Source organism: Alexandromys fortis, unplaced genomic scaffold (genome assembly GCF_014885135.2).
Source record: "Alexandromys fortis isolate MF-2015 unplaced genomic scaffold, M_Fortis_MF-2015_v1.1 scaffold_20, whole genome shotgun sequence".
Taxonomy (NCBI): domain Eukaryota; kingdom Metazoa; phylum Chordata; class Mammalia; order Rodentia; family Cricetidae; genus Alexandromys; species Alexandromys fortis.
In genome coordinates, this window is record NW_026067903.1 from 8,121,260 (window position 1) to 8,147,051 (window position 25,792).

A 25,792-nucleotide genomic window follows, 5' to 3' on the forward strand; every position below is an offset into this window, starting at 1 on the left:
CCGAGAGTGTACACACACGATGTCTGGTCCTATGTCTGGGCCCTCACCTGTCTGCTGACGATCCTCTCGTCCAGGCTATCCCATATCAATTTCAGCTCCATCAACGGGTCTTGAACACTGTGTTTGTCACCCTCCTCTGTGACTTTCTTCAGCAAAAGTTCCGCTTGATGGTTCAGCCTTTCCATTTCTATCTGCTGCTGATACGCCTCTGACTTAAATTGCTATAAAAAAGAAAACAGGAACATTTAAAAAAATCAGTAACTTTAGGGGCCATTCTCATTCAAACCACCATGGCACCTAGAAGAAGAATTTGTCTCTCTTGAGGATGGGAGCTGAGACTCCCTAGCACTGTGATTGGTGAGCTAGACACCAAGAGCGTCACCGTAGGATGTCAATATGGGCCTGAAGACTTGAGGACTTGGAAACCCTAGAAGAGTTAATGATTTAGGGGATGTCTGAAGGCCACAAAGACCGGAGTCCCAGGCAGGTCTCCGTGAATGTCTCCACAATGCGGCAGAGGTTTCCCCTACAGAGAGTGACCCCACTCCAAGAGCCAGAATGAGGAAGAAATGGCAAATTGTCTTGTGCTCTGCCTCTGAGGTCACACCCCACCATCGCTGGCCGTGGTATATTAGAGTGTGTCAGTCCAGCCCGCACTAAGAGGAGAAGGACCAAACACAATCCTAAATCAAGGAGCATCAGATAATCGGCACGTGTGCTATGTCCAGGTGTTCTGGAAGCTGGTTTCAGGCTGAGGAGGCTCTTGGAACCCTCATTATACCTCAAGGATGGATGCTCAGACCATGCTTGCCCAGGAAGACTGGGGAGCCACGGGGTAGGCTTGTACCTATCTGTCACCAATAGTGAGATAAAAACGGTGCCTGAATTTGCTGAACGCACTGCAGAATATGAACACGTTGAGAACAAGGGCACTGCCTGCCTCATTCCTATGCTGTATCCATTACCCAGAAACAGGCCCTCCAGTATCTGGAAGCAGGATAGGCACAACATGGCATGCCTGTAATCCCAGCAGTCAGAAGGCTGAGGTGTGTGTGTGGGGGGGTGGGGTTGTACGTTTGAAGCCAACCTGGGCTACACGGCGAGACCCTATCTATCCTCAAATAACTCTTCTTTAGGAAGAAATGAATTGCATTTCTCACTTTGATCTTCTAAGAGCCCAATAATGTAAGTATCATGATTATTCCCACTCTGTAGATGGGTAAACAGATCCACAAGGAGATGCCATTTCCCAAAGTGACCTGGCTCATACCGGTAGCATTGGCATGAGAAATCAGACTGACTCTGAACGGCCATTGAGAGATGGACAAACAGCTCATCCTTGCGGGACTAACTAACCATGAGTTGCCTTGCCCCAACAGAAGCAGGGTGAGGTTTGAGTTGAAGCCGAACACTGGATAATCCAAAACCCATTTTCTTTCAGCTCAGAAAATGCTGCCACAGATGAATTCTTGAAGGGCAACTACACTCAGACCGTGTGTGCTTGGCCCTTATCTTCACCCAAGGCTATACACGTTCTGGAAGGAAATATATACACACACACACACACACACACACACACACACACACACACACACATATATGTATATATATAGACAGGGTCTCTCTATGTAGCCCCAGTTGTCCTGGTACTCACTATATAGATCAAGCCGACCTCAAACTCACAGAGATTTTCCTGCCTCTGCCTCCCTAGTGGTGGGGCTAAAGGCCTGTGCCACCACACCTGCCATAGATTTTGTTTGTTTTTATTTTATGTGGGAGCTATGGATCCCTGGCCCCTTGATTTTCTTTGAGATGCTTTTTTTGCCTGCTGGAGTGAACTGAGCAAAGCCCTTGTGCCAGCAGCTGCTCTGAGCACGAGACCTCGCCTGCAGCTGCCCCGAGCACGAGACCTCGCCTGCAGCTGCCCCGAGCACGAGACCTCGCCTGCAGCTGCCCCCAGCACGAGACCCTGATGGCAGGCTGGTGGGCCTGCAGCTGAAAGATCCGGAGAGCTGGCGTGGCTAAGGATTTCTAAATAAGCTTTCCCTGAGGACAATAAAGTTTGGCAATTGGCATTCTTGTATCAAGGATAAAAAAAAAAAATCAGTAACTTTAAACCACATTTAAATGTGAATATTTAATATTTCACATTTAATATTCTATGTGAATATTATTATGTGAATAGAATTCACATATTCTATGTGAAATGAATATTCACATAGAATATTCATATTTAAATGTGAATATTCTAAAATTCACATTTCTTACTGAAAGCAAAAGTGGTAGAGGTTTCCCTCCTTTATTCTAAGTTTTATGAATAGTTACAACTTTGGGTGTTTCATTTTTAGTCTGTATAATAAAATTTAATAAATCCCATGGAGAAACTTCTTATAATATTTCATGTTACATTTAATATTTTATATTAATAAATGTGAAACCCCAGAAATAATGACTTTAAGAGCTTTAGTAATTCCTATTCTCAAAAAAGTACACATTATGCACTCCCTCATAATTTTTATGTTTTTACAGCTGTTTTATATTCATTAATAATGATTTCTATGTCTTACTATTGATGCAAAATAAGTTATTATTATTATTATTATTACTACTACTACTGGCAAGAAAGGGACCTGCTGTAGCTGTGGGTGGCCTTTACCACTGTTTTGCTTAGGCTGGCCACAAATTCACAGCAATCTTCTCAGCTCAGCCTCCCAAGTACGGGGACTCCAGACCTGAGCTATCACATGTAGCTGTAGAATTACACCCTTTTCCCTGGTCTTCCTATATGACTGACAGGCACTTCGTGACCTTTGTTATGCCAACCAACATTTTATCAACAATAGAAAACATTTATTTGAATCTCGGATGCTAATTAACTGCTAATATTATAGCAATATATCAGTTACGCTAATTACAACAGACTACTGAGGCACATTATAATAGTCTCACCATCCAAATCTGGCCCTCCTCCTCTACACACACACAACCTCCACTAAGATATGAGGACATCTGAAGAGCTGTATCTCAAATCCTAGGCATAGTTGCTTTTAAGTATACAGCTTTTGGAGAGAGTTACTAGTTTTGTTTCCCCCCTTTTTTGTTTATTTATAGTTCTCTAAAGAATAGGTATTAAATAAAACAATCTTTCATTTTTAAAAATGAACACTTATCTAAACTTACTACATGCAGATATTCTAACAGTTGTAGGGCCTGTGAAATCGCTCACTGGGTAAGGAATTTGCTACCACCCCTGACAACCTGAGCTTGATCCTCAGGGTCCACGTGGTGGGAGGAGAGAGCTGCTGACCACAAGTTGTTCTCTGCCCTCCTTACATGTGTGGCACACTTGCGTGCAAACGCACAAATAAAAAAACATGCAACAGAAATAAACAGTACAATCTTGAAGTCAATATATAATGTTTTAATTATGCAAGCTAACTAAACTTAAGTGAGAAATCTGATGAACCAGTAACTTGACGATACAGGCGGCTCTTTACCAACCAGGAGCCCCACACGTACCTTCAGCTCCTCAATCTGCTGCTTGACAGTCTCAAGGTCCGTTCCAATTGGAGACATTGAGGCTAACTTGTTGCCTGCGATATCAACCCAGTCAAATATTGCCTGAAAGACAGATTTCCCATGTTATCACCATTGCTCTGGAACGGCCATGCTTCTGGGGTTACAGAGAAAGGCAATAACTAGGAGAAATTATGAAAGGCGCCTACTTTATAAAACTAAGATAGTTCGCCTGAATAAAAGCCTTAATATAAAACAGCTCCTCAAATACCAAGTAAACGTCACCTACAATTCTGCACCAAGGCTGGTAAAAGAAAAACTATTCTTAAACTATCAGGCACTTTCAAAGAAAAGCTCATTCGAAAAAGAATAGGTATTAAATAAAACAATCTTTCATTTTTAAAAATAAACGCCTATCTGAACTTGCTATATGCAGAAATTCTAACGGTTGTAGGGCCTGTGAAATCGCTCACTGGGTAAGGAATTTGCTGCCAACCCTGACAACCTGAGCTTATATGTTCAATATATATATTGAATATATATATATATTCAATATATAACCTGAACTTATATATGTTCAATCACAAAAGTGCAAATTCTCATTTGCTTATATAAAAATAAACTAAAAGAAAAAGATCCAAATGTATCTACTCATTCAAATAACCAAGAAGGTCACTACGGTTCTGCTCACCTTCCTATACTACCTAGATTAACATTAAAATTAAGAATCTGTGAACTGCAACAGGCTTCAGAGCCCACTACATTGTTCCTAGGTTTCTACACATTATACGCAGGTTTACTGCATGTATTTTTTTTAAAAGGTAATGAATGTATATCTAAATAATTTTACATTTTGATGAAGCTGACAGAAGAGAAACCTTACAAACGATCTGGTCTATTTATATGACCATTAACCAACCCTAATCACTTTAGCAGCAACTTGGGAAGAATAAGTATCTCACCTTATAACCAAGCCTTGCACCTTATGGAGAAACTAGCACCTATGATAGCTACCATAGGACTTATGATGGAGCTTATGTTTCTTGCTGTTGGTGAGGAGTCTGTATCAAATCATGGTTCCTTACTCAAGGCTCTCAGGTGACCTCACATATTTGGTAGTACCATCTCTAGCCATGGGAGACAATGCCACTCAAAAGACTTGTCATTATGACGCATCCTTACATAGTGGGAGTCCAACGTGGTTATCACCGGCCACAGGTTATTTAAGAAAGAAATCCTTCCTTTGCTTGGGATGTTACAGGAGTTACAACAAGGTGTTTTATGTCATGAAAAATTTCATGTATTTCCAAAGTTCAAAACCCTTTCTGCTGAGATAAAGCCTGGCTGGTGATACTTATAGGATGAAGTGACATGAAGAAAAAGGAAAAAATGTTCTCATATGAGCTTTAAAAATAATATTCACTTAAGTGTTATGGAAATACTTAAGAGAGGGTTTTTCCATGTGGTAGGGAGTATGAAAGATTAAACTCCTGCCAACCTGTTAGGAAACAGGACATGGAGGGAGGTAGGGAAGAAATATCCCTAAGCTGGCCTCAAGAGAACTTCAGTATTAAAAGACCAGATTCTATCTGGCTAACGAACTGAATGAGAACCTTGAAAAGACAAGAAACAACTACTGTAACAATCATGTAGAAAAGAAAGCACCGTGATACACCCGGTTTTGAGTCAATAAAATAAAAATCTATTTTAGTACACAGAGCAAACACGGCTTTGCATCGGTTCTCTTGAGTTCTGACATCAGTTAAACTTGGTGATATTTTTAGCTCATGTTTATTCCTCTCATCTTATTTCACTCAACTTTAGAACAGAACTCAGACTCTGTTCCATGACACTTCACTGCCTGGTGCCCAACAATTCTGAGAAATACTGTGTGGGAACATTTACTCTCACTTTAAAAAAAAAAGCCACTAGACTACTTCTCTTCAAAGTAAATTCCACTAATGTGTGTACAAACCCATGTTTACATGTACATATAAATCCATATGTCCGAAAGGTAAGAAATATCTTCTAAGAAGGACAAGTCGAAGTAGCTGTGGCAATTACAGGAACAGATCTGTCTGCAATTGCACACAGCCACAGGGTTGGGCTGGTACCAAAATATAAATGCACCAATAACATTTCCTGTTTCCAGCTCAGGCCGGCCAGCGGGCACAGCAACCATCTCACCTGCAATCCATCTTGGTACTGAACGGCAGCTTGCATGGCCTCCTCCAGTTTGTCAACCCGGTCTTTCCAAGCCTTATTGAGAGCATCCCATGCTGAATTTAACTACCAAAAAAAAAGTTGCAATCCTTTGAGTGTCAAATGTATGGTTTTAACTGTTTGTAACAAACAGATGTTAGTTTGTCAAGTCTTGAGAAAGAAATTCTTGTGAAAGTGGAAAATCCGTCCACCAGTACCTCATCTATGCTTTTCTTGACAATGGGCTTATCAGGGTCCCCACACGCAGCGATGAGCTCAGAGCCCAGTGTGATGACCATGTCTAGCTCCTCCTGCAGTCCATCAATTTCCTCTCTTATTGCCTAGAATTCAAAACAGAGCCTCAGAACACCATGTAAAACCACATCAAAACCAGGAAAAGATGCCACACGGAGCTAGCTGTCCAGAGGGATTCCTAGGTGAGATGAGCATCGTTTTGTCTCATTTCCCAAGTTCATATAGTCATTTTCTCAACAAGAAAACAAAAGAAATATTTTAGAGAAAACAATATTCTCGACACCAAATCTTTACTAATAAAGACGAAATACCAGAGCAATTTAAAAAACATCCCCAATATAGTAAAGCACTGGAAGGCATTTTGTTTCTCCCAACTAGTTTGCCTGTATGTGTTCAAAACAGACAGCAGCAAATTAGGAGCACAGAGATTTTATGCCAAGTAATGTGTCCGCTGGGAAACTCATGGTAAGCTAGCTCTGAAGCTCCACGGTGTGTCACCACCCAGGTATCAAGGCTGATCCGTCACAAGAGAAATGAAGTACCCTACCTTGTTTTCACCATCATGGTTAGACACACCCACTCGGCAATATTTAATGAGCATAAACAAAGCCCTAAACCAAACACTGGAAATGGAAATATTTGCCTAGCCTTCTCCAGAGCCCCAGAGCCCAGCAAGCGGTTCGGGTAAATACACAACAAAATAAGTGTATGGGGTGGGTACTAACGTAACCCAACCCCGAAGCCTATCGCAGCGGTGGCAGAAATGACACAGCGAGGCAAGGAAACAGACTGTGCAAGGCTTCAAGGACACTAAAAAGAGCACAGAGGTAAAGGAGCAGCAGATCGGGCCTGTGACCACACGGGCACCAGCCGGTGAGAGCGAAGCTGGTAGAGGCCCTGGGTAAAGTCAGGGCTCTTGACCCAGCAGACAGTGGGGGCATCTGAGGGTCTTGACTCAGCAGGACAGAGACAGGAAGACTTTTAGAGGCTGGTGAGGGCAGACATCCCGTGCTTCAGGCTGCTTGGGAGGCCCTGCACCAAGTGTGAGCCGTGTAAGGGCAGAGATATGATTTTAAGAGCCACCTCCAGGTGACATCTGCTTGGCCATTATATCTTGGTTCTCACTGCGCATTCACATTCAGAACCAAAGCAAATTTTAACAGCATGATTTTCTCAGTCATATACAAGATCAGGTGTTAGCATGCACAACGTCATGGTTTTTCTTTTAGTTGAAATGAGTTCTGTCCCTTACCTCAGCTGCTTCCTGCTGCTGTTTTACTACTGAGGGATCAATCCCAGGATCTTCCAGGTCCCGGATGAAATCTTGAGTGTCTTTTATGGTAACAACCAATGACATGTGATCACACCAGAATTTCTCTGCTAGTTCCATAACATCCAGCAATTTGGCTTCCCTTTCTTCCACCAGCGTGTGTATGCTTTCCCAAATGAAAACCATTTGGTCCAACTTATCCTGCACGGCTACACAGCAAAACAATGTCAGCAAAGATGCAGGTCGTCCTCATAAAAGCAAAAGCAAAACTTTAGCTCATACAGTGAACAGTTACCTGATTTGCTAAATACATAGAACAGGAACAGGTTCTGACCAGCTGCAGCCTGTGCATTATCAATGGACCCAAACCTGTCCCATACAATACAAAATCTATAGGTCCGCTCTCGCTGAACCAAGACTTTTCCTTACAAAAGTAGATATTTAAAGCCACATGAGCTCAAGAAGACCCAACTTTACCCACGTTTAAGTTCATGAAGCTGGCCTTAATCCCAAAGACAGTAAGGAACTAACCTAAGATAAGTAACTAATCTGAGACGTGTTTTCTTATGCTCTCCAAGGATGGAACTGCTTGCTCAGGCCCAAGAACAGGACAAGGGTTTGCACTTCTGGCTTGCTTCTGGAATACGCTTGTTTCCACTATATACACACCTTTCCTCTGACTCACAGATCACAACTCTAATATGAGTGGCTATGGTGACCATTCTGGTGGTTATGGGTTGGAGGAGGCATGCTAGCTATGACACTAACACTGTATCCCCAGCTTTGGCTTATTAGCATTTATTTCAGTCTGAGAGCCTAAGAGGCTCAGAGAACATATGGTCTTTATGTAAACACATTTTGTCTTCAACCAACTGATTTCACAAACTGAGGAGGACATCAAAGGACTTTCATACAGTGACACATCACTGTGCAAGCTCTTTAGAGACCTGGCAGTTTGCTATGCAGTCAGGCTGGCAGCGGACAGCGTACAAATCCACAGCTGTTTTAAAAGCTGAGACCGGATGTGGTGGCGTGCCTTCAATCTCAGGACTTGTGAGGAAGAGGCAGATGGGGTTTCTGGGAGTTTGAGGCCAGCCTGGCCTACATAGTGAGTTACAGGCCAGCCAGTGCTACCTAGAGGGAGACCCTATGTAAAAAACCAACCAACCAATCAAACAAAGGAACATGGAGCTTGTTTCCCCACTCCGAAATCACTACCTTTGGCAGATATGTCCTTCTCGGTGCCCTCAGACCTGGCAATCATCTCCTCTCCCCTCTGCCTCAGAGTCTCGTACAGCGGCTGCAGCTTTTCCATGTCCACAGACACGCTCTTGTTTTCACCAATCTGCTCCTTGATCTTTTCAACCTCAGCAGAGATGGATGGCGGCTGCCTCAGACGCTCCACGATGCGCTCCAGGCTCTCAAGGATCTGGTTGATCTTGTCATGAAACTACGGGCAAGACAATGGGGTCACTGTCCTGCTGCCTACAACATTTCCTTCAGCTAAAAGCTGAAGCCCCTCTGCCAACACTTCCACGCGGATCACTTCCAGCTGGTGTATGAAGCCATGCCTAAGGTCACGACCTCGGTGCACTTCTGTGTGACACGCTCATGAAGAGAACACTGAGCTTCCCATCAGTAATTGAATGTTTTCATTAAGAAACAGTCTACACTCCTTAGCAGCAATATAAATCTTAACCTGTTGCTTATTTTTTTAACCACAATTCAACTTCTTTTTTTTATAAGATGCACATTTGGTTGTCAAAACTGATTATTCATTTAAAACGAACATTTTGAAATCCTAAAACATTATCCAAGTGCATGCAAAATTCATAGGTGGCATTGATTAGATTCAAGGGATTCCTTGAGTTACATATTTCCTAAACTGAAAAAATGTGAAATTAAACAAAATAAAAATATGTCCAATGTTGTATCCAATTCATGGTCAAATAAATATACAATTAGATATAGGAAATAATTTTATATTTATAAAAGCATCATACACAATTACACAATGTTATGAAACCGTGTTTATTCTAAAACCCTACACTAGCGTCAGGGTTGAGTGGACCCACACTGCCCTACTTAGCTCTAACTGCCAAACTGACACAACCTAGCGTCATCTGAGAAGGGAGTCTCACTTGAGGGAGTTACCAGATCAGACTGGCCTATGGGTATGTCTATGGAGGATGGTCTTCACTGGTAATTGATTATGGAGAGAGGGCCCAGTTCACTGAGTGGCTCGATTCCTGAGCAGATGGCGCAGGGCTGCAGAGGAACCCTGCCTAAGCATGGGCCGTGGAGGAGGCCACTAAGCCGTGTTCTTCCCTGGTCTCTGTTTCAGTTCTGCTGAACCCCTGCCCTGCCATCCCACAATGAGGGACTGGGACCTGGAAGTGTAAGAAGAAACAAGCCCACCCCTCCCTATACTGCTTCTCCTCAGAGTATTCTCCTGCAGCTGCAGAAGGGAAACCAGAACACACACTTGGGAGTACAGAAAATGCCACCCCAAAGCCAGTATCTAACGATAAAAATCAAAACTTTGAAAATGGCAAACCTAAAGTTTTGCAAAAAGTCAGCTTCTTAAAAAATAGTATTTACAAAAACTCTGTTTCCTACTTAATATTCTTATCTTTTTTCCCCTTTGGCTTATTGTTCAGGGTTTCCTGTAAATGCTTTGTTAGAAATATTTTATTATTAGTGACTGTAATAGTTTCTTTTCTCTCCCCGACGTCAAATACTGTGTGGTCACTGAAGCAAGTATTTGACCTTTGCTCCCAGTGGGTATCCTACTCGCTGAAATTTATTTATTTTTATTGTACCCTGAAGTAGGCAGAGAAACCTAAGAGTTGGCTGCAAGCAAATCCCAGCTCTGAGAGCAGAGGCACTATACTCAGAGACAATACAGTCGATACATCACCTGAGATGAAATTTAACCAGAGGGTCCAGGAAAATGCTTGGTAGGCTTGGCTGTGGGGAGGAAACGAATTTTTTCCTAGTGTAAAGGATTACCTGGGTTGACTGAGAAATGGCTTCATCAAGCACCACAGCTCGCTTTTTGACATCTTCTTTAATTTGACTGTAAAGGGTGTCAGCTGCCACATACTTCTCTTGGATATGAACGCCTTCCTTTGGGCTCAGCTCCAGCAACTGCGGCCCGGTCTTGTTCATCTTATCTATGTGAGGCTTGTGCTCTGCTATCAGCTCTCGTAGTTGCTATAATAAACCAGACAGCTTCTCAGTATCTCAGAGTCACACCTCCATATTGCAACTGGTCCCATCTCCAACGCATCCAGCCAACAAGACATGCTAAACAAATGCCCTCCCCGCCGCCAGGCGCTTATCTATGCCTCTGCAAGGGGGAGAAGCAACTGTCCAGTCACAAACAAGATGGCACTAAAGCAAACAGTAAATGTGCAGTTCATAGCAAGAGCGGCCCATTGTCACAAGAGCATCACGTCATCTGCAGGAGAGGAGTCTGAACGCCTTGCCTGAGCCACTGCTTACGGGTGCTTCAAACTACACACTCATAATACATACGGAAATGATTGGGGGAAGGGACATCAAGATTAGGAAGAATCTTGGGGGGAAGAAAGAGACAATACCGGGATTTTAAAAACCTCAAGATAGAGAGGTACGGGAGTGCCCTGAGCCCACAGGTACCCCATTCACACACGGGTGAACCAGTATCAGATGGATACTTATATACATTACATTATATATGTGTAATTAGAACCTAGTCTATATATACATGACATATAGACACTAAATATATCAAGACATTTCTGTTGGTTATTTTATTACATTTATTTGTGTGTGTATGTGTAGTTACAGGTAAGGCTGTGAGCTGCCATGTGGGCACCGAGAACTTAAGCCAGATCTCTGGAAGAACAGCAAATGCTCTTAACTGCAAAGCCATCTCTCCAACCCCCTATTTATTACTGTAAACTGCTAAAGTTTCAAAGGTAATGGGCTTATCAAACACACAACTACATGTTAAGCATGATTATTAAAGTACATTTAAAGACAATATGTATCGTAAGAAACGTTGCTGAATTCTGTCCTCTGATTGAAGGACACATGGTATTTACACCGGGAGAGGAGCTGGAATTCAAGTGGGGTCACTCCTGCTAAGCTGCTGGGAGCTGGAATAAAGCTGGGCCCTCTGAAGAGCAGTACTTCATGGGGCCACTCCAGAACCATTCCCATGGGAGCCTTTCCTTTAAGAGACTCTCAGGTCAGCCTCTAAGTAGGGAGGGCTTCCACTTGCCCCTCGTCAGCATGCCCTCGTCCTCAGGAGTCTAACCAATCTGCTGTACTCCAGCCACTAGCAGGAGCTTCCAAGAGGGCTCACGCCCAGGAAAGGCAGTCTAGAGATAATGTACAGGGGTTTGATGCTTTAAAGTTGTCTGAAAGGCTACTGAAAATACTCTACACACGAGCTCAATTATAAAAGCACGCATGGTAAAGTCTAAGCTAATGTACTGCACCAAAGAGCACGGGGGAACCGCTGTGGGGATCTACCTCATGGCTGTGGGGATCTACCTCATGGCTGTGGGAATCTTCCTCATGGCTGTGGGGATCTCCCTCATGGCTGTAGGGATCTCCCTCATGGCTGTGGGGATCTCCCTCATGGCTGTGGGGATCTCTCTCATGGCTGTGGGGATCCACCTCATGGCTGTGGGGATCCACCTCATGGCTGTGGGGATCTACCTCATGGCTGTGGGGATCTACCTCATGGCTGTGGGAATCTTCCTCATGGCTGTGGGGATCTTCCTCATGGCTGTGGGGATCTACATCATGGCTGTTTTGGTCTAGATCTTAGTGAAAACTCCATATTCCTTGTGCTGTGTCACAGAAAGGAAGAGGCAATGGCTCTATCAGCCAACATCAATGACACAGAAGGGAGAGCTGATGATGTCAGGCATGTTCTTCTTTTGCACTGCAGAAGGCAATGCTTGGACAATAACTCTGAACCCAAGAACCAAGACTCTCAAGGAAAATGCAAGACTTTGGCTGAGGTCTCTTGACCTGCCTGGCCAGCTGGTCAGTGTGGTGCTGCTGAGGTGACTTAACCCGGGGGCAGTGTGATGAACCTGTTGTATGGCATCCCGTGACAGGCCAGAGGACATTGGTTAGGTGCCTACTTGGACATGTGTGTGTGAGCCAACAGCCTGGGCGTGGTGTTATAAGCCTCTAATTCCAGCAGTCAGGAGGCTGAGGCAGGAGGATGGTGAGTTTGAGGCCAGTCTGGACTACATAGAGAGAACTTCTCTCAGGGGTGAGGGGTGGGGAGTGTGGAGACCACATGACTTTGCCTCACATGTAACCAAATAATTCTTGAGGCCGTCATGCTGGAGAGATTTCACACGACTGAAAGGTCTATAGCACTTGCTAACACAGCCTCTGGAGGCTATTTTCATTTCTAGATAGGTCTTCCCTCATCAGCAGGTCTGGAGTCAGAGAAGAAAGGCTTTTAGAGGGGGCTGCGAAAACTATCCAGTATGAAGACTCTGCAGACACACAAGGCTACAGAACCTTATGTCTGTGTTGCAAGTTCAGATTATGCAAGAGAAAATCAATTCTATTTTTTAAGGTTTTAGCTACCGAGCCATTTCTTATCACTAGGTGTTGTTCTAAAAGCAGTCTTTTGAATCGCCTATGACAGAGATGTTCACGGTCTATTTTACACTAAGAGTCATTTGATGAACGGTGGCCAGGATCTCTGGCACAACAAACCTTGGCACTTAAATTCAGTTGGAGACCATTTTTAAGTCTTTTGCTTGTTGAATGATTTGGATTAGGCTCTATAAACATTTAGTTTTGCCTTAAACTGCTTGTATATCTGAATAAGTGCTTCCACTAGAGACAGTCTTCCACGCCAGTGTGTTAAAGAACACAAACAAGATCAACAGGCAGGAGCCGGGCTACTGGCTGCTATTGCAGAGGACCTGGTTCTGATTCTCAGCACCCACGCGGCAGCTCAGTCCAGAGTGTACAACAGTTCTCCTGGCCTCTGGCTGTACACATGTGGTGCCAACATAGGCGCGGGCAAAAGGCGCATATGTATAGCATGAAAACAAGTCTTTAAAGAAGTACTAATTTTACCGTGTCTTCTAAGAGCTGTTGTAACATAGACTGGGCGATTCTCACCTCCTCCTGATTAGTCTCCGAATACATCACATACAGATCAAGGAGGACAGATCTGTTCTTAAGCCCACAAATATAAAGAACTCCAGATCTTCTCCCGAGACTCGAACCCTCTCTCAACCAAACTCTTCTAAGTGTCAAGTGGCATGAACAGTTGAGTGATGGCTAGAGAGACGATCCCATAATGCCAGAGCTCCATATCCATTTCATGTAATTAGGTCACACCTTCACTGTTTGACATAGTGGAGGTGGTGATGGCCTGCTAACAGCCAGCATGGAAGCACACTATCTCATCTCGACTCTTAGCCACCAACCTACGCTGATACTTCAGCGGGTTTCCTTTCCATAGCTCTCGGGACATGGCTGTTCTGACAGATGTACACATTGTCCATTTTCTCCAGACTCAATGGCTGTGTATGTGTGATGGTCCTTCTGTACACCTCTACTCCACTTTTTAATATTTTAGATGGCTCTGGTCACAGCATACAAGCACAGAATGTATTCAACGTATGTACACGGAACGCGATTCAACATACGTAACTGAAAGCACCTCAAAAAGCTCATGTTGCTAACATTGGAAAAATGGTATTCTTTTCCCTCCCCAGACAGGATAAAGTACACACTACTGCAGGAAAGCTGTGATGTCTGCGGTGTGTAACAGCTACCCAGCCGGCCGTGAGGCAGTGCAGACTACACCGCAGCATTACAGACGCCCCTAGTGCTGTTTGGTGTCTGACATCATGTTAAGCACACCGTCAGGACCACTGCCCAGTTAATGGCTGGGCCTCTAGCTCTCACCCGGTGCTCTTCCTGTTGCCGTCTCAGAGTCTCGTATTCCAGGGCTGGGGCAGGCAGCTGGGAGATGATTCTTTGTGTTTCTTCCAGCCATGGCCAAAGTTCCTCGTACGTCTCCCAGAACTGGCTAACGAGGGACTGTGCCCGTTCCAGCTGCAGGTGCCTCTCTGAGTTTATCTGGCAGATGGCATCATAGTTCTTCAATACCTTATCCAGTTTTTTCTAGAAGACAAAATGAGGAAGTATGTTCGCCAGGCTGGAAGTTGAAGTTCAGGATGCTCAGACTAGTTCTGCACATGTGACACAGAGCAGGAACACAGCAAAATGTACGCGAGATAAATACATAAAAGAAACCTGTTCGGACTGACTGTTTCTATGCATGCATGCGTGTTAAAGAGGGCACCTGAATTTTTATGCAGAGTCACTGAATTTTGCAGACGTAGTAAGCAGAATTCTCGGGTACTCCTACACTGTTCTCTGCATTAGAAAGTTAAGTTTCACACATGTGGACCAGCATTAACACTATTATCTGCAGAAGAAGGACGATTATCTTTTAAGAATGAAATTAAAAGGACAAAAAAGAATTCAAAATAAAATCGAGTAGGTGCATGGGAATCCCAGTAGGCCACTGTGCTCTACACTAGAGCTGTGTGTGCAGGGATTGAGAGTGTGATGCACACTCACAATAAAAACAAGGGTAGCACAAAGGCTGATCGCCCGATAAGCTACAAGTAGGAACAGAAAACATTTCATGATCATCTGTGTTTTTTTTTCTGAATCCTTGAAAAATATTACTTAGTTATAGACTAATAAACCACCCTTGTTAAAAAAAAAAAAGGAGAAAGAGAAAACAGCATTATAGTGTACAATCTGTAATTTTATCTGTGGTCTACCTGAAAAGAAATGTATTTTTCTAAAATGTAATTTAAGGCATGGATATTTGTCTATCTTTATTTGGGGTCATATACTTACCCAGTAGTATTAACACTCAGTCACTTCTTTAAGCTACTCAGATGTCCATATAAAGCTGAGCTAACCACTTTTACCTGAGGATGGTTTTCCATCAATCTGCAGAATTATTAAAACCACATATACCTATAGCTTCCTTAGCTATTACCTCATTGTTCTCCTACTGGCTTAGAGTAACTTTATACAGAATGAAGATCGATGTATTTTAGATTTTGTTCTGGCTTAAAAGTTGCAAATGTTCCAGAAGTTTATGCCCCATAGCTGGCACATCTCACAAGCATCGTAACAGTAACGCAGCTAACACTGACTGGACAGACTGAATGCTCAACGTGGGTTAGTGGAGGAACCTTCAACAGAAGTATCAACACTGACTGTCCTCTGGGGGATGGGTTTCCGTGGTTATTCAGTAACCCGAAAAGATGCCTGCTTTAAATGTCACGATTCTGCTGTTTAAACAGAAGCTGCAGATACACACAAAGTGCCCTTCTGGAACTCAGTGCTCAGCGGATACTATTCGTTTGAGGGTCAGGGCTTAGCATACGGACAAGGTGATACCTTCATTGGCTGCTTTTCCTCTTCGCTGGAGGTGGTCATGATTTTATGCCCAGATTTAACAAGTTCATCAATAATATCCTTGTGTCTCAAGATATCCATGGTGAATGCCTGTGATTTACCAAACAAAGACAAAATACAAAGAAAAGTGTGTGATTCCGTGAAGGCAAGTAGGCAAAGCAGTTGAAAACAGCAAGTGACCCTGACAGGGTCTTGGAAGACGCGGAGCCTGGAGACGCACAACCTAGACGGCAACTGGAAATGTATTTCCTCACCTTTTGAACCTGCAGCTGAGCACAAGTCTGGTCTTGCTCAAGCCTGATGTCACCCAGAGACATTAATTTCTTCTCTGTTTCAGTAATCCAGGATAGCTCAGCATCCGCCGCTTGCTCAAACTAAACAAAAGATAATAATTAGGTCAGAAAGTTCCTGTGGCTGGTGCCAGAAAAATTACCTATTTCTGTTGCTTCTAGATACTCCCTTTCCTAATTGGAGACTCTCAGCTTCTCCTTTCAGAGCACGCTAAACTAAATTGTGAGTGGCTGAGGGATAGAGAGAGAACTCTGTTCTCAAGCTCTTATGTCCTGCTGTATGGTCACGGGCACAGCAAGGATGTGAAGATGGCCAGCTCTGCCGCCTTCTGTTCCGGTGTCTCAGCACCCAAACATAACTGTTCTAAAACCTGACAATTAGATACCATTGTAAGTAATGTTTCATATGACTCCAATTTTCAGGTGGGTAGGTAGCACCATGCCATTAAAGTACCTTGTTCCTGATAAAAGAATGAAAAAATTCCATTTCTTTATTGTATGTGTTTATATATAAATGTATGTGCATTTATATATAAATGAAGAATACACTCAAACAATTCATATATGACTTGTAAACATCTCATTTAATACTGGGCTTTAACCATGTACAAGATCATTCCTAAATGTTTCAGTTGTTTTTCCTCATCATTAATTCATAATTCATAACTCATAGGCATGGCAGAAATTTTTAAAGTACAGAAAAATAGAAGAAAATTAAAATCCAGAGTTAATATTGTTGGTAATTCAGTGACTTTCCCCCAAGAAACTAGGAAAGTCAGACTTGTAAACTACCTTATGAACACCTTCATATTCTGCTTCTTTAGTTATGAATATTCCCCACATTTTGTTTTTGTCCCTTTGAGCTGTCAAAGCGCACAAACGTTTTCAGTGTCTCCCATCAGATAAACTCTCAATGCCATTCTGAACCAAGCAGGGATCAGAAGGTGGGTAATACTATAGCCGCCAGGGATAAAGGGAAGCATGAGAGCTTTAGCTGGAAGAACTCATGGGAAATGGACACGCAGCCTGCCAAATCCAGGACTGCCCGAACGTTCCACTTCCCAAGAGAAGCTGGAAATCAAAATGGGAGTAGAGGAGGATAATTAGGCGAGAGAAGAGAAGGGTGGGGCTGAAAAACAAGCCAGAAAATAATTCCACTTTAAGGGCTCTACATTAACACAATGTAAACACACGGGGAAATGGAACAGACCAAGTTTCCTCATTCCAAGACAAGTAAAGGTAAAAATGTCAGCATGACATACAGAACGCTCCTGCAACACGAAGAGGAAGGCGGAGTGTCTTGGACCTGGGATCTTGAGAATCAACACCCAAGGGTGGTATTTTTTTGCATCTCACCTATTCAAGATTAAGTACAAAACAAATAAGGAGCCCCTACACACCAATGCATATAGACGCAGGCCCAGGAGAGTCCAGTTCTCTCTAGCTAACGGACACACGGTGGGGGGGGGGCAGCCTAGCGAGGCAGAAAACAGACAATCCTCACTTCAAGTCAATCAAATGCCACAGAGCAAGATGGCAGCCCCACTCACTCATGCCAAGTGGTAGCACGAGGAGCCTTGGATTTCACCTTTGAATCTGCGACAGTGTTCCTATATCCCTTTCAGGGTGATTTTAAGCAGGAGCCAAAGTTTTATTCCCACTGACTCAAAACTAAGTTCCTTTCTCCAGTGTAAACGGAGGGCAGCGGGGAGTCTGGACTTCAGCCTGTCAGGTAGTAATGAGGCACTTCTCCTTTGCCCCACTTTGGTGGCATCATAACAGACCTAGTGAGGAGTCAGAGTTCTCCTCATCAGATGTCAGACCATCATGGCCTCCCACACTGTGCAGAGCTGGAATGACCAGCCCCACCCAACAAAGATGAGGCATGTGCTCTAGAGTCCACGGGAACCTGTGCTTTTATCTGCCCTGGCAACAACCCCAGCTGCTCCTGCCACATTGAAAACGGATACAAGCAGATGAAATCAAAGATTTAACCCATATAAAAACTAGGAAGACTCATCTTCCCCTGCCTCTGGAGTGCAGGGTTTAAAGGCCTATGCTACCATGCCTGGCCAGTACTGTTCTCTTTAAGGGTGGATGTTTTAATATTTTAGTTTCAAGACCAGCGACATAAATCTGATTATTATTGTTAAATCTTTGGGAAACACTTGCAAACATTTTTGACTACAGCTGGTCTGTAGTTAGTGCTTGAGCAAGCTCCAATGCATGCTAACCAATATGATCTCAACCTGTTAATTCAGCCCGTATCTGCTTCATATCACCCAAATAACTGAACACTGAGAAACCTGCTCTCAAAGGACGGAATATTTGTCTTGTTACTCAGAGAAGGCTTTGGTGCCAGCTCTGGGATGTTCAAATAAATTTTCATGGAAAAAGTATTTTAATAAAGTTGAATAAACTTCATAAGTAAATATGCCCACTTTCCTACAACAATGAGGCATACAAATTCCTGCAAGCTGCAAAACAGGCGGGCGAACACATTCCTCGGGCATGAATGCTCCTCAGAGAAACTTCCTAAGCAGGGCCTTGCTATAGTGTTCCTTCCAGCAGCCTCTGTGAGCCTCGACTATTAAAATAAAGTAAGGGAGAGCGTGAAGCTTCAGAACCTACAAATTACAGTTACACGATGCTAGAAAAGCAACTCCAGAGACTCTCTCCCAGTCTGCTTGTGCTTCCTGCCTTTGCGTGGTGTGATGGAAGAGGTTAGTCACACATCTCCTGCTGGAGGTATCCGAAACCATAGAGCTCTGAACCAAGTCTGCAATCCAAGCCCGATGACTGGATGCAAACAGCACAGTGATCTCAACAGGGGTCAGACAATGCACAATAAACTTCTAGGCCGCTGCACTGCCCACCATTTTCTGGGGCTGTGGCTAACAGCAGAATTCTCTGAAACTTTGGAGCAGAAACCATGTGAGTCACAGACAGGTCAGAAACTATCATCTCCCCCCCCCCCCCCTTTTAGTCATCCTTGGAAAAAACTCTACGTCACCAAGAAAACTCTTTCCTTTCGAAAACAAAGGCTTCTTCTTGGCTACAGCAGCATGCCAGGGAACAGTTAACACTGACCTATATGCTGACTCGAACTATTTACTCTCAGATCCATAAGGCTGAGTCTAGGCAGGATACTAGAATGAGCAACACGCACACATGCAGATACAGAGCATTCTGTTCGGAAAGCAGGGCTTCCCTGTGTGTGTGGCAGGGTGCTGCCTGTGATGTAATGGGGGCAGATGGTTGCTAGCTATATGCAGATCAGCAGCGCCCTAGTGCTCAGATGCAGCCCAGCCAAATTCTATTAAAATCTCAGAGTTCATTTCTGAAGCACGGTAATCAGAATGGAAATACGGCACTAGTCATGTTTGTTCAGGTAAAGACCCCGGGGCAGCTGGAGACCGTCTGTTGCCTAGACAACAAGATACTGGTCCTACCTGCTGAGACCGCAGAATGGCAGCATCGATCTCTTCTACTTTCTGAGTGATGGTGTCGCTCACCAATCGGTAGCGCTCGTTGTCCTCGGCGACCATTTTCTCAAGTCCTTCTCTGGCCCTCCAGGGTACGAGTTCCAACAGAGCGCTGCTCACTTCATTAAGGGAGTCCAGTAAGGCTTTGTTGCTCTTCACTTCTCTTTTCAGTTCCTTGAAAACACACACACATATGGGTAAAGGTTCGGGCAGGCTCTCCTCTGTTCTTGGGGGTCCTTTGTTGGCTAACAAAGCTGTAATTGGCCTGGCTAGTTCTCCCTGAGCTAAACAAACCTCCATTATTTATAGCTGTTTTGCAAAAATGAAAGTGTTTCCAGAGAAGTTTAGAGAACAGTTCCTTTGTCAACACGGCAAGATCGGGTCTTTGAAATGGAAAATAAATATTTACAATTTGGAAACCCAAACCCAAACAAGTTACTATGTAAGTGATCAGGTAACAACGCTAAAACAAGAAAGCTGTCACACTCCCGAGGAACAGGGCTTGCAGGGAGGGCATGCTGGCGTTGCACCTCTGCAGCCTCACCAACCCCCTTCCACCGCAATGGATCTGAAAAGAACGCTTGGGAAGGCAGTGTATTTTTGTGATATTGCCAGAAAACCCACCCGTGCCTCCCATCTCTGACAGAAGTGCTTTCCCAAACAAATTACAAATCTCTGAAACAATGGTCATCTTCTTTTTTTTTTTTTTCCTTCTTCATTATTCTATCTTGGGCAGGAAACCATATTCCCAGTTACATGAGTCTATACGCTCTGTCTGAACAGTCAATTTACTGCCTGCTTCCACCAGGCCCCGCCCACCAAGACAACCAAACTGGGATCCTCACAGACACGCCCCTTGTGGGTAACAAATGCCTTCCTTTGAGAAGCACAGATACATACTTTCTGTCTCTCTTGGACTTGGCTTGAGGCTTCTGCTTTCAGGGCCTGAGTCTCGTAGGAGAGCAACTCCACCTCTATCCCGTCCAGCCAGCAGCACAGCTCCTTGTGCGTGGACTGCAGGTGGGTGGCGAGCTGCAGAGCGTGTTCCAGAGTCTTCGCTACATCGGCGCTCAACTTGGTGATGTCTTTGTACCGTGCTTTAATGGCTTCCAACTTATCTTGAATTATTAAAACTTCATCACCTAAAATTGCAAGACTTATTGTTTCTTATAGAAGGATTAAAAAGCTAGGGTAGGGAGTTTTTTCAGGGACTACCGATGATACGTTTGGGGGGGAGGGAGAGGAAACATTTTCCTAAAGATGATCTGACCCAAAAGATACTCTTACTTCTTCCTCAGGATTGCTAGCCATAATATCATCACTAAAACTAGAAATGGAAATGACAAGGACCAGAGAAACTTTTATGTGTAACATTCTATTTACCTTACAAAGTTGTCTGTCTTCAAGAGCGAGGGCTACAAGAGCCTGCGCTCAGGTCCCTGACTTATAAGCAGGGTTTCGTCAGGCGGGATGTCCAACCTTACTGTGCTTGCTCAGCACCCCTCGCTTCTACCCTTGTGGGGATCTTTATCTGCCTGTCCTTCCTTTTCAGACATACATCAGCTATGCCCTAAGCTTCAGACTTCTAACTCAAAGGTCTAGATACTTTATCACGTCTTTAGCCACAAGGATATCTGCCCTGTGCACACACGCACTGCTGAGACAGGTAAGGACTTTCCTAAAACCAAAAGAATTGCTAAAATAACTTAGTTTCTCTGAGTTGCTCAAGAACCTCTCACGTAGATATTGAGCCATGTGTCTATTTTCTTGGTGGCACAAGCTCGGAGAAATGAAACCTACCTTAAAACAAAACAAGAAAATGGATTTCTAAGCCTATGTATCCGCCAGTGCTCTCGCGGTGGAAGACTAAGACAGCCACAGAGCAAGCTTCTCTGAGTAGCGCCTATGCCAAGCACTTGATGCTATGAGTAATCCACACGGCGTCCACCAAGAACACAGTGAGATCACACATAAAACCCACTCAGCTGACCTTCAAAGCTTTCTGCAGGGTGAAGCCTTAGAGCTGCCTCACAAGGTAGGAAATGTTCTGTCTCCCCACCCCACCCACCCCTGCCCTTGAACTACCCTGACAGGCTGCTGGCTGTGGACTAGCCCACGCATCTCACCTGTGGTTTGTTTGAGCAGCTCTAAGCCATTCAGCAGAGCCTGATCTACGCTCTGTTTCCTGAGGAGGATGTCTTCTTGCAGAGCCTAGAACACAGGTACCATTGGTATGGAAGCAGGGGGAAACAACTTTAAATCAGAAGCAGCACTCACTAGATTGAGAGAGCTTCCACTGGGCTCTGGGGACAGATCTGGAGAAACGTCTCCCACTTTTAAAAGCTCGCTCGCCATTCCCTCTCTCTTCCCACCCATGCTCCACGCCCCGTGTTCATCGACCATGATTCACAGCGCTCCCCTTTTAGAAAATACCGAGGCCTTGTAAAAATTCCCTTTGTGGGGGCACTGAAGTACTGCTTCATTATGGGCCCTTGAATACAACAGTAATCACACTGAATAAGCCAAAGGCCAGCTAAATGGATGGATTCAGTAATGTGTCATTAAAAGTACCCTGTACACACAACAAAGTCTCTTGTGAGTATAATAAATCATAATGGAGATGAAATAAATACAACTAAAAAATGAATAAATTAACAACAACTGAAATAAAAAAAAACATAAAAGAAATAAATGAAGATACCCGGAGTTCAGCCTGCTGCTTCCACAGGACCTCAGCGCTGTGATCCTGGACCGACAGCTTGCTCAGTTTGCCATGCACTTCATTCAGCCAGTTCATCAGCTCAACTTCATCTTCCCCAAAAATCTTAGCATTACACAAGGCCTGCTGGAGGAGCTCAGACCTGCTGTGACTTTTCTCTTGAATCTCAAAGTACCACACTTGAGAGCAGTCTAGTTTACTCTGCACCAGGTCTTTATCCTCCCTGGAGCTCAGAACCTTTAAGGACTGGCCAATGCTAACAGCCTGGTGTAAATGTTTATTGTGATTGATGATGTCATCTTCTAAAGCCTAAACAAAGTTCAAGAAAGGAAAACAGAGCAAAACAAAAAGAAATGGACAAATGAAAATGTAAACAGAACCAAAGGATGATTTAAAAATGGATTTAGCTTTGCAATTATGCATAAAATAACAAATGTATGTCACAAAAACCATGAAGCAGATGATAACGTGGGCCCCACCGACACACGGCATCTTACTTTGTGCTGTGCAATCTGCTCCTCCAGCTTCGGTGCCTGGGTTCCTATGGGCTCAGAGTTTGCCAGTCTCTTTTCTACGGCCGTGAGCCACTCGTTCAGCGGTTCCAAGGCCTCGTGAAACTCCTGCGCTACCACCGAGATGCCTTCCAGCTGGCGGTTCCTATACATTTGCCGAGATATAGGTCAGTCAGGGATGGAGAATGGGCAACATCGCCAGCGAGTGTTTTCAGCCACGCTCCTTCCACTCTATTCTAAACGCGGCTTTAAAGACATCAAGTAAGGCTAAGCTTTAACACGCAGACATTTAAAGGCCATGTTAAAATAGCTCTAAACAAACGAGATTAAATGAGATACCCAGCACATGAACACGACGATGGTGAAAGCCACCTTCCCCGAGAATATGCATGTCAATTCTGACCACTCTTAAAGGCAGCGGCAGTAAGAACAATGACAAGAGGCGCTACTGAGGACACAGGCATGCCTGGACTTGCTGGAAGCACCTAGATGTGATTTCAATGGAAGCGGCACTGGCTAAGTTATTTAGAACAAAGTGGTCAGAGGTGGACTTTCAAACTTGAAGAACTGTGACTGCTACTAGAAAAACACAGCATCAAGTGCACTTGTCAAAAGCAGTCGCTGACACTTTGTGGACTTCAATGTCAAAAATAGGAGAGCTCCTCGGATTAATTTACAAGGTGAAGGGTTTTCAGAAACACAGGGCTGCAGAGCATCCAAGTAGTCTTTCTGTTTCTACTGCTGTTTCCCTCGTTGGCCGAGCTGCCAGTCCTCTGCTGACATCTGGCTGTTGTCCCATCTTCCTAACACATTCACTTTTTCAGGAATAATATTATCTAGGAAATGAATTTCCCATGAAGCTGAGAGGAATTACAGAAATTGGCAGCAGGAACAAAATATAATTTCCATGCCTTTTTTTTTTTGAGACAGGATCTCACTATATAGCCTTGGCTGGCCTGAGATGCTGTGTAGATCCAGGTGGCCTATAACTCACATATACCCACCTGCTTCTGCCTTCAGAGTGCTGGGGTTGAAGGTGTGCGCGCCACCATACTGGGCTCCACGGCTATTAGCGCACACACATTTTAAAAGCCTCCCCCGTCATTCTAGTTCTGAAGAGGCAGGAATTTACGTAGTACCGTTATTTCACTGTCAACCCAATCACTCCACATGACGCCTCGTAGTCACTGTGAATCAAAGCAGCCGCACTGCAGACAGGAGGTGCTGCACTGGTTGCGACTCTGTAAGCAAAGGGTTGTGAGCAGGAGCCCAGGAGAGCTGCATTCTGCTCTACTGTCGTCCTGGAGGGAGAGGCCCACCCACTGCTTCCTTCTTGACTCCTCCCTTAAACATGGCCATCACTCCCTGTCTCCAAACTCCTTCCTGTTACATGCTTCCTGCATCCCACGCATTTGCATTTTAATGCAATAAAAATGTCATCATTTTCAATGGCCGTAGGTCTATTGGTCTGCACCTATCTGGGGGCAGAGGTGACTGAGAACCTCAGAACCCTCAGAACCCAGCATGCGCCTGTGCCTGACTCACGGTAGGAAGAGAAGGGCTAAGCAATACACAAATGAACGCATTACACGCGAGGGAAACGCTTTCATAATAAGCAGGGATGTAGCTGGTGGCCACAGGGCAGCAGAAGAATGAGGGGGCAGGCACCGCAACCCCTGTACACATAATGAATATGCAAACGTAGAGAACACGGGTTAAAGGAAGTGCTGCCCCAACCCAAGCCCTCAGTGCACTGTGGCTGCTCCACAGGGACCCTTGCAATACCTTGCTTCAGCTCTGCTAAGCAGGGCCTCCCATCTGCTGTCCAAGAGGCTCAGCTGCCTTGACAGCTTCACTTTGTCTGCAGGTTCTGCAGAAGCAGCGATTTTCTCTCCTTCTCGTTTGATGACCTCCACAGTGGACTTCCGGTCTTCCAGCAGTCTCTGCAGAAGCTTCAGACAGAATGTTCAACATTTTAAGAGGCAAATATCAAGTATTTATATCTTATGTATGATAGATAGATAGATAGATAGATAGATAGATAGATAGATAGATAGAACATATATGAAAAAAGATGAGAAGTAGGATTTAAAAAATAATCCATTTGGGACCAGTGAGATGGTTCAGCAGGTCAAGGTGGCTTGCCACCAAGCCTGATGACCTGAGTTTGATCCCTGGGACCAACGTGGTGAAGGGGAGAACCAGCTCCTACAAGTTGTCCTCTGACCTCCGCATGCAGGCTGTGGCACATGCAGGCCATATAAATAAATAAGTGTCATTAAAAAAAACCACTTCTACAAAGGAAAGAGAAAAGCATTTGGTGGAATGGCTACTGCAGTGCCAGACACTGAGGTGTGGCTTTCACCAGAGACAGCTCTCAGTGGTAGGGTCACTGCAATCTTCACAGAGGATAAGCAGCCTGAACTACAGGAAAACTATAACGTCCTCCTTACTTTAATAAAACTGTAATACTCTAAGTACCCAAAAGCTATCAAATCTACCAATATAAAAGATTTCCATAAATCACCAGTGTTTGCAAATCGCCTTCTAACATGAAACAACGCACTACAGGCAAGCAGGTTACAATCAGAAAAGCCCGCAGGCCGGAAGGCTGTACGGGAGGCTCGTGGCCCTCCACGCGGCAGTAGCAGCATTTCAAACCCCACTTGAGGATGAAAACTTAGGCAGAGCTCTCAGACACCCAAAAAGAAGGGAGTGTGGGGGTGCACCGGGAACTAGAGAGCTGCCAGAAAGATTAAGGTTTCAAGACTTAGCAGCTAAAAGGAAATTCAATTTAAATCTAATTGAAGGCCAGACTCAGGGTCACCCTGCCCTAGCTAATCAAAACAAATCATTTCTGAGCAACTGTGTGTATAAGCACTGGGCTCCGGCAACGAGGCGCAGGAGCTCAACCAGACAGGCCTCTGCTTCCTTACTCTGATCCCGAGAGACAGTTAAGGAGCAAAGATTTAACAGTTACCCTGAAGTAACAAGCTACAAGAATACTGTGAGACTGAGACCACCAAGAAGGGCACTGAGGGGAAAGCACACTTCCA

General features: G+C 44.3%; 1 protein-coding gene across 1 annotated transcript in view; it reads right to left on the minus strand.

Annotated features, from left to right (window-relative positions):
- The window catches only part of Dst (dystonin), a 199,845-nt gene that overhangs the window by 39,666 nt on the left and 134,387 nt on the right, over positions 1 to 25,792 (minus strand). Inside the window, 16 exon segments of the mRNA XM_050134804.1 lie at positions 48 to 221; positions 3,520 to 3,621; positions 5,704 to 5,805; positions 5,937 to 6,059; positions 7,226 to 7,452; positions 8,462 to 8,693; positions 10,256 to 10,459; positions 14,192 to 14,410; positions 15,713 to 15,820; positions 15,985 to 16,104; positions 19,473 to 19,679; positions 20,406 to 20,647; positions 21,632 to 21,716; positions 22,207 to 22,533; positions 22,722 to 22,881; positions 24,522 to 24,688. Coding sequence (XP_049990761.1) covers positions 48 to 221; positions 3,520 to 3,621; positions 5,704 to 5,805; positions 5,937 to 6,059; positions 7,226 to 7,452; positions 8,462 to 8,693; positions 10,256 to 10,459; positions 14,192 to 14,410; positions 15,713 to 15,820; positions 15,985 to 16,104; positions 19,473 to 19,679; positions 20,406 to 20,647; positions 21,632 to 21,716; positions 22,207 to 22,533; positions 22,722 to 22,881; positions 24,522 to 24,688 — 2,799 coding nt within the window.